This window comes from Branchiostoma belcheri, unplaced genomic scaffold (genome assembly GCF_001625305.1).
Source record: "Branchiostoma belcheri isolate BF01 breed outbred unplaced genomic scaffold, Haploidv18h27 scaffold134, whole genome shotgun sequence".
In the NCBI taxonomy this organism is placed as follows: domain Eukaryota; kingdom Metazoa; phylum Chordata; class Leptocardii; order Amphioxiformes; family Branchiostomatidae; genus Branchiostoma; species Branchiostoma belcheri.
In genome coordinates, this window is record NW_017802758.1 from 150,033 (window position 1) to 159,339 (window position 9,307).

The 9,307-nt window shown below is 36.0% G+C and overlaps 1 protein-coding gene across 2 annotated transcripts in view; it reads right to left on the reverse strand.

Annotated features, from left to right (window-relative positions):
• Nucleotides 1–2,542: 2,542 nt before the first annotated feature.
• Nucleotides 2,543–9,307, reverse strand: part of LOC109464215 (beta-1,4 N-acetylgalactosaminyltransferase 1-like) — a 29,347-nt gene continuing 22,582 nt past the window's right edge. Inside the window, exons 8-10 of one of the 2 annotated variants that reach the window (XM_019761149.1) lie at nt 7,937–8,077; nt 5,166–5,400; nt 2,543–2,776 (exon numbers count right to left, since the gene is read on the reverse strand). In XM_019761149.1, the coding sequence (XP_019616708.1) occupies nt 2,589–2,776; nt 5,166–5,400; nt 7,937–8,077 (564 nt within the window). In that variant the 3' untranslated portion in view covers nt 2,543–2,588. Of the gene's footprint in view, nt 2,777–3,592; nt 3,861–5,165; nt 5,401–7,936; nt 8,078–9,307 lie in introns of those variants that run through there. The other variant, XM_019761148.1, reaches the window with a different exon arrangement.

Sequence of the window (9,307 nt, forward strand, 5' to 3'; positions counted from 1 at the left end):
ACGGTGCTGGATGTTAAAAAAGATAGATCAGGACAGCATGTATTAAACAATCACCCTCGTGCTTTACAAGCAATCTGTGAATTGTCTGCCACCTTTGATTTAGTTGATGTATGGCGTGTAAATAATCCTGATACCATTAGATACACATGGAGGAGACAAGAACAGGCTAGTCGCCTGGACTATTTTCTAATTTCTTTTGCGTTGTTTTCAAAAGTCACAAAAACTGATATAGAAGAAACTTTTAAATCAGATCATAGATTAATATCCTTAACAATTCTACCTGGAGTTTTACAATATGGACCTGGATATTGGAAATTTGATTCAAGTTTATTGAAGGATAATACTTTCCTTAAGGATACAAGAAAATTTATTGAAGAGTTTTTTCTTTTCAACAAAGGATCAGCAGAACCCAGAATTATATGGGACTCATTTAAGTGTGCCTTTCGGGGTCACTGCATAAAATATGCATCCATCAGAAGAAAACAATGGTTAAAGAAGGAAAGGAGATAACAGGGTGAATTATGTAACTTGCAAAACAAAATTGATAGTTTGAGTTCTCCTCCCCTCTATATGTTAGAAGAATTAAAACAAAAAGAGATGGAACTTGAAACTGTTTACGAGGAAAAAAGACAAAAAAATATGTTGCACTCTCGTGCTAAATGGATGCAGTTAGGTGAAAAACCGACTAAACATTTCTTTAACCTGCTAAATCGAAACAAAACAAAAAAAATGTTTCTAAGATTGTTCTGCAGGATGGAAAATATATTTTGGATCCTTCTGACATTTTATGTGAAGAGGTGAAATTTTATTCTTCCTTGCATCCCTTTGACGAAGTCTTAAAACTTCGATAAAATTAGAATTGAGTTTGTGATAGAGGTATTGAATATTTTTGGCCTTGGCGAATCCTTAGTGCGTTGGATTTCCATTATGTATACCAATATAACTAGCAGAATTAGTAATTTAGGTTTTTTGTCTGAACCATTTAGGCTTTATAGGGGGTTAAGACAAGGTTGTCCTTTGTCACCTTATTGTTCATTTTAGCAGTAGAATTGTTGGCAATTAGAATCAGGGCGAATGTCTTTATTGAAGGTCTAGAGTGTGGAGACATAAAAAGCAAATTATCGCAATTTGCCGACAATACAAATTTTACTCTTAGGCCTTCTCAAAGTACTTTGGAGGCTTTGTGTATTGATTTAAAAAAAAAACGTTTCCAGAATTTCTGGTTTGATTCCAAATTTTGACAAATGCATAATTTTAAGATTGGGGCCACTAAAAGATACGGATTTTCAATTACCTTGTACTTTTCCTGTCAAATGGTCAGATGGATCTGTTGATCGATTGGGAATTCATATTCCCAAATATATGAGAACACTTATTGAAGATAATTGTAATAGAAAGTTACAGAAAGTAGATAAGATATTGCAACCCTGCTGTGGTTTAATTCAAATATAATTATTAATGGTTTACCCTTTTTTTTGGAAGACCTTCAGCCAAAGGAAAATACTCTTTATTAATGACTTGGATGGATATGGATGGATATTTTTTATCATATACAGCATTAACTGAGAAATATGGAAGATTTTGTAATGAGCTTATGTATTTACAGTTGTTATTAAGTATTCCTCAGGAATGGAAACAAATGATTTATGGTATTTAACATTGTGTAACTGTTCTTATGCCTGGTATAAGATATTCAAGGTGGTTAAAAGGTGCGAAGATTAATAAGGAATTATATAGATCCCATTTGGTAGCAAGAAACTTTGTTGATTTCCATTGTAAAGCCCAGGAATATTGGATAGATCTTTTTAACATACAAATACAATGGGATTTGTACTACAGTTTAATTTATAAAACAAGTATTGATTCTTATGTAAGAGTATTTCAGTATAAATTGTTACATAACTTTCTTGCTCTCAAAAATAAGTTATATAGATGGAACTTAGCAGAGGACTCATTATGTTCCTGTTGTAATTTAGAAGAAGAAACACCTTTACGTATTTTTTGCCATTGTACCTCTCTTTTGAAATTTCTGGGGGATGTAGAATTTTGGATAAAACAACATGTTGATACAGAAGTTAAGCTCACACCCAGAATTATTATACTAGGCGTTTCAGTTAACCATCCTATTGTCCTTAATATATTGTAATTGATATTAAAACTCTCTCTATCTAAAAACAGACAGTTTAAGTTGGTCACGATTAAGGGCTTTACATGTTATGTTAAATACTTTCATAAATTACAATATGTGATAGCACAAAACTGTGGGAAAATGGATAAACATATGTTGAAATGGGGTCCACTATATGGTAAATTGTTAGACTGATGTATTGTTTGCAAAATGTCTCTGGGTATTTATTTTCTTGTATGTGAACATGTCCTTTGTCTTTATTCTTTGAAATTACAATAAAGATTATTTGGGAAAAAAAGTTAATTTTTTTTTTATCTTTTTAATATTTAGAAACTGCGCTTGAGAAAACTTAATGATCGTATTTCGTATATTTCGGACAGCGGTGAGAAGAGAAAGCGAAGAAAAATGATAAACTCAGCCGAAAAGATCGTCAGACATGTAGAGATGTGAATATTTCATATCACACAAAATGCCAACAGTTTGCGTTGCTCCTGAAATAAATTATCCTATCCTGCATCTTATGGTAGTTTTTAATATCTCTGCCCCATCGGTGTGTGTTGTACAAGTCACTCCATGTTCGGTTGTGGTGGACATGAACTCCCTTGCAAGCAGCCATCCGGAGCTTTCCCAATGCATCCAGGTAAAATTCTGTGCAATAAATATGTATTACCTATCTCCGAAGAAATTTACTGCTTATTACATACATGAACTTTTTATTAGATATAGCATATCATTTAAAACAAGAGTCCTGAGATCTCATACCTCCATGAAATATGGGCTTGCTTTGTCATACTTCATTTTAACATGTCCTCATTAATTAAGCAAATAACCTCTACATTAACATGATATATGCATACTGGTGCTAACCTTTTAGTAACTTACACATGGCACGAGGTATAAAATTCCCATCATTCACCAATAAGAAGACACGGAATTTTCAAATTAATTTTGCAAATTAGGTCATCATTTGCATAATTGGTATCTGTTGATGTTCCGCCTGCTACAGATAGAAAAGATTACATGTATAGCAGTAGATTTAAAAAAACACTGTAATTATAGAATTTCCTCATTAAGTATGCAAATTAAGTCACGATTTGCATCATTTAATCATGTACAGGTCTCTCCCAGGTACCTACACGCCAAAAATGATGAAAATACGTTGTTCCAATCTGGATTTATTGGCTTTGAAAGTTTTTTTACAAGAAACTAACCTGCAGTTCCAGAACAAGCTGCTAGGGGGACAAACTTACACCTCTTATTCCTGACAGGAAAAGCTATCGGTCACCAAAACGTCAAGACCATAGCCATCCCACTGCTAGTACCAAGGCCATCCACCGGGATGCCCATACTTGACCTTGACCTTCGTCTTCCTAAGACTTACCATCATACCAAATATCATCACAATCCATAGAGGTGTTATGAAGTTATGCTGACTACAAATGTGCGGGAACACAAACACACAGACACACACACACAGAGACAGACAGACGCACAAAAACAATACCTCCCTTTTTAATGGAGGTAACTAAACATTATATTTCATATCACACATAATGCCAACAGTTTGCGTTGCTCCTGAAATAAATTATTCTATCCTGCATCTTATGGTAGTTTTTAATATCTTGGCCCCATCGGTGTTTGTTGTACTCGTTGCTCCATGTTCGGTTGTGGTGGACATGAACTCCCTTGCAAGCAGCCATCCGGAGCTTTCCCAATGCATCCAGGTAAAATTCTGTGCAATAAATATGTATTACCTATCTCCGAAGAAATTTACTGCTTATTACATACATGAACGTTTTATTAGATATAGCATATCATTTAAAACTAAACAAAACCTGTAGGGTTTTACTATACTTTATATTGGTACACACTTTTGGAATTCCGAAGAAGTGGAATGTTTTGTTCAAATTGTCCAATTCTAGTCTTTTTCTAAAAAGGAAAATATTGCTTAACAAGAATTCTGAGATTTCATACCTCCATGAAATATATGAGTTTTTGTAAATGTTTTTTGTTTCATTGACTATGGAAATAAGGTCGTCATTGGCACAATTTATGGTTTTCTAAATTCAAATTACAATATCTTAAATGTAAAATACCTCTCCTTTGTCATAATTTATTTCAACACGTCCTCAATAATTATGCAAATGACCTCTTCATTAACAAAATATAGGCATAGTGATGTTAACCTTTAAGTAACTTACACATGTAACAAGGTATAAAATTCTCATCATTTACCAATGAGAAGTCACAGAATTTTGCCATTCATTATGCAAATTAGGTCATCATTTGCATAATTGATATCTTTTGATGTTCCATCTGCCATAAATTACATACATTACACGTATGAAAGTACTATTATATAAACACTGTAATTATAAAATTTTCTCATTAATTATACAATTAAACCCTCATTTGCATAATTTGCATTTAATCATATACAATTCTCTCTCAGCTACCTTCACACCAAAAATGATGAAAATATGTTGTTCCTAGTATCTGGACTTATTGGCTTTTAAAGATTTCGCCCGAAGGTCCCCTGCAGTTCCAGAACAAGCTGCTAGGGGGACCAAACTTACACCGCTTATTTCTGACAGGATAGACTATCTGTCACCAAAAAAATCAAGACCATAGCATGTTCAGGACAACAGATTAAAGAACCGGAAGTTCTGCTACAGTACCAAGGTCGGCCACCAGAAGGCCCATATTTGACCTTGACCTTTGTCTTCCCAAGACCTACCAAGGTATCAAATATCATCACAATCCATAAAGGCGTTCTGAAGTTATTGTGCGGAAACACAAACACACACACACACACATACACACACACAGACGCGCCAAAAACAATACCTCCATTTTTCATGGAGGTAAAAATGAAACGTCTCTACAAATATTGCTCGTGATATTTGTAACATTAAAAAAACATACACTTCATGACAAAATGGGCAAAATTTTTAAGAGAATTATTTTATCTTACTGTTGTTTTCCACTTAGTTAAATTTCATAGATACAAATGGAAGAAAAGGCAAGAAAATCTAACCTTCGTCTGCTTTTCTTGAGTACGCCGGATAAAACCCTACAGACCGGATCCCATCCGTTCTGCCCATGAAGAAGTTCATCACCCGAGTTGCGAAAAAGCAGTCTGGAAATCCTGGTACTTGTCCATAATTCTTGTGTGTCTCGTGTAAGATACAAACACCGTCATCATCGTCTTCCCCGGGGATCATCGCCATCTTGGTGAAATAGAGTGGTACTTTGCCACGAATTCCAGAAACCTGACATTAGAAAAAGGAGGGAATATGGAAAATGCCATTCAAGACCTTGCTGGTACTATAAGATTACCCAGTAAATTCAGCTAACGTAAAACAGTCTAGCCCTAACTACGGTAGGGGTACCATGTATAGAGGCCTAGCTAAGACAGTGACAAGACAGTTAGAAGGGTAGACAACAGATATGCAATCGGAATAATATTGTAAGAAGTTATCTTGGATTGCCAAACTGTCTTTTTTGTTTCAGACATTGGCTTAAAATTGGTTTCATCAAAGAGTTTTGGAATACCGTAGTGGTACCTGTAAGGGATATCACACTTTCAGCATTTAAAAGTTAAATGAAGGTGAACATTGTTAAACATAAATTATTCAAATCAGGAACGCATTTGCTTAATTTATGAGGAAATGTTAGAATGGCCTTTTTGGTAAAGATAATACTATCATAAGGTGGATATTATTATATATTTCATGATATAATTCACATAATTTTCAGATTGTGCATGTCATGTATTTGAATAATTGATCATATTAAGAGTAATTGCATGCGAAAAACAGGCAAATTAGGTGGGAGGTCGTAAGATAGGGGTCGGCCAAACCCGCTCATATTTTGTACGTAGGATAGGTATCTTCTTGAATCTTGGCCTGGAACATGTGCTTAATGAACCGACTCGGGGAGGGAACCTGCTGGACCTGATAGCGACTTATCATCCAGCAAAGTGTTACCAGACGGGCACACTAGCGCCTCTTCGTGACTCCGACCATCTAATAACGGCCACAGCGCTTACCATACAGGCAAGCCAGCACAGCGGTAAACGTCTAGTTTGGTTATACGACAAAGCTGACATTGAGGCCCTTCGTCAAGACATCGCAACAGCCCCCTGGGATATATATATACAGTGCTCACCAACTATTTGCATCACTGACATTGGCATAAACCTGGGATCTGCATAAAATTCTGAAAACCCAAACCATTTCCCATTCACTACATTATACATTGCATGGCATAATTGCATGAGCTGTTATGACTTTAACCTGATATTGGACTAAAATATTTCCAAGTCAATGGCACACTGACCCAGAAGTACGTGAAAGAAATACATGTAATTTGTTGCGCATCAGCAAATCTGCATGAAGTCCATTGTTATGCATTCATTATCACCCCTGCACCCTCCATTGTCATACACTTTCTCTGTTGTCACTTCCTTCTGGACAGGTGAGAACCCCCAATCACTCAATGATGATTGTGTGAAGAAGTCCTTTGTTCCTTTTTGGTGTCCTTGATTGGGCTGTTGTTTTAGGTTTGGTAAGCTTTTGCCCAACACAGGGGTAGACAGTATGAAGGTGGAATGTGTCTGATCTTCTATCTGTTAGCCCTGTTCATCATGAGTTTCTGAATGCGACTTGAAGATTAGAATATGGTACATGTATGTAGTTGTGGGTGAAAGTGAGTATATACATGTAAATACCAATAACATCATGTTTGTGGTTGTTTCAATTGGCCCCAGCCCAGTATCATCCATAACCAACTGACCTCCCCTCCCTGTCGGTCGTGTGGACTCTCCTAAGGTTATTGGACTAAACCTGTTATAGGAATAAAATTCCCTGACAAATCGTCCATGCAAATAACAGGAGAGCACTGTATATATATATCTATATATCTTATCTATGACGCTATGGATGACATATGGGATTCTTGGTACAACATGCTTATTGCCATATGCGAACGGCACATTCCTCAAAAGCTTATCTCGACTACCCGGACAGCTAAGCCGTAGATATACTCCAATAACGAGCCGCTATCCGTAGAAAACACCGCCTGCACTACAGGGCAAAACGACTAAACACCGAGGACGCCTGGGCCACTTACCGAAGAGATCTTGTGACCAATCTCACAAGAAGGGCGGAGACAGTGTACATTGAGGATCACGTGAACGACGTGGAGACCGGCAACACCAGACGGTTCTTTACTTATGCCAAATCTGCACTAGGAAAGACCTTAACAGGCATCCCGGTCCTTCAAGTCGACTCGGTAATACTAGAAACCCCGGAAGCGAAGGCCAATGCTCTAAACGATTTCTTTATATGAATGAAGACCTTTATTGTACCCACTGGGTTAAGTACAGGTTACAACAAAGGGATGGAATACAGATAACGTTAGATATATACATCGACAAGTAGCTTTAATCAAGTAAATTCGGTTTCTTCTCGTTTCTTAGTAATGGTAAAAAGGTAAGAACAGGTATTTTTAAATATAGAAGGTTTGTCTAATCTCATTAGAAATATAGAATTATATGTACAGCATAGATGTATGAAGAAGGGGAACATAGATTGTATAAGATTATAAATATCTCCTCTCCCTTTTTTGTATAGTTTACATTCTATTGCAAAATGTTTCTCATCGTTGATTCTTCCTATATCGAAGTACCGAAATATTCCGTGTTCTAGTTTTTAACACAAACAGACCTTTCTGACAGAAGCGATCTAATCCCAACATTCCAATCTACCACTGCACCTTAATCGTTTTTAGGCTCACAAATCTTACCACGTCCAAGTTGCTGTTGTCTAAGATGTCCACCATTACCTCCAGTTTTGTTTCTTCATGAAAGACGTAATCATCATCCAGCCACAATAGGTAAGGCGTGGTCACCTGAGACACTCCCAAGTTTCTCCCACCAAACCAGCCCTGCATAAAAGTTCCAATCGGTCCGAAAGAAAAAAAAAACAGCACATCATGCAGTTCATTCAGCTAAGGAGCAGACGCCAGTAATACTTTATAATGACCCAACCCTGCCAAAATGACTTTAGCGTTGTCCTATTAGCCACGCAGTGTTCATCATGGAGGGGTGGCTAAGACAGTTTACTAACAAAATTTACAATTAGTACGTTTCAAGACTCTTTGAAATGAAACAGCAGACAAAATGAGGTATTGTTGCACCTGAAGAAGTTTGATTTACTAATAACACAGGATTTAAAGTACTAGTAACTAGAGTTCCACAACCTCATACCTTATGCCAAATTATGTTTACCTTACAACTGACGAATTATATTTTTCATAGATAATACAAATGCCTTTTGTGAATTATATCATAAATTAAATAATAAAAGTTATAATATTATCCATCTAATGATACTCTTATCATAACAAAGAAGGCCATTGTAACATTTCTTAATAGAGTAACCAAACCAGGCATGATTCGAATAATTTATGTGAAATAATGTTCAGTTTCATTAAACTTCCAAATGCTGCAGGAGTGAAATTTCAAGTAGATACCATGATGGAATTGGGAAATTTTCTGATTAATTATGCAAATTATTAATTAGGCCTTCATGTACAGAATTAATATCTGCTGATATCCATGTGTTCTCAATTACATATGTCTCAATTTTTCAGTCATATAATGGCACACAGAGGTTTTACAGAAGTTCCTCGTGTATTATGCAAATTAGATCCATCATAATTTGCATCATCTTCATCTAATTATGTCAAAAATCGCTTAAGCTACCCACATACCGAAAATCTCGATGATTCATTAACCGGTTGTTGAGCCCAAGGGACAGTAACATTTCCTATTGTATTTCTTACCATACGAACCTTCCTTACATGACAAAGACTCTTACGGTTGTTGAACAGGTTTTTCTAGTTCTAATTACCTGTATATTGAGTGAACCGTTCTTTTACATGATAAAGCTTCTTACGGACCTTGATGTTTAACCGGTTTTTCTAGTTACTTGTATATAAGAGTGAATCGGTTCTCTGTTCAATTGTGACGCTGAAGAAGAGTTATGGATGTCACTCGAGACGTCCGGAAATAAATAAAAAATCCGTAACTGATCCAGTAGTAGAGTTTGAATTTTCTTACGAGAAAGTAGGATGCCATTTGAATTCAATCTTTGCAGGGAAGTATATATATAT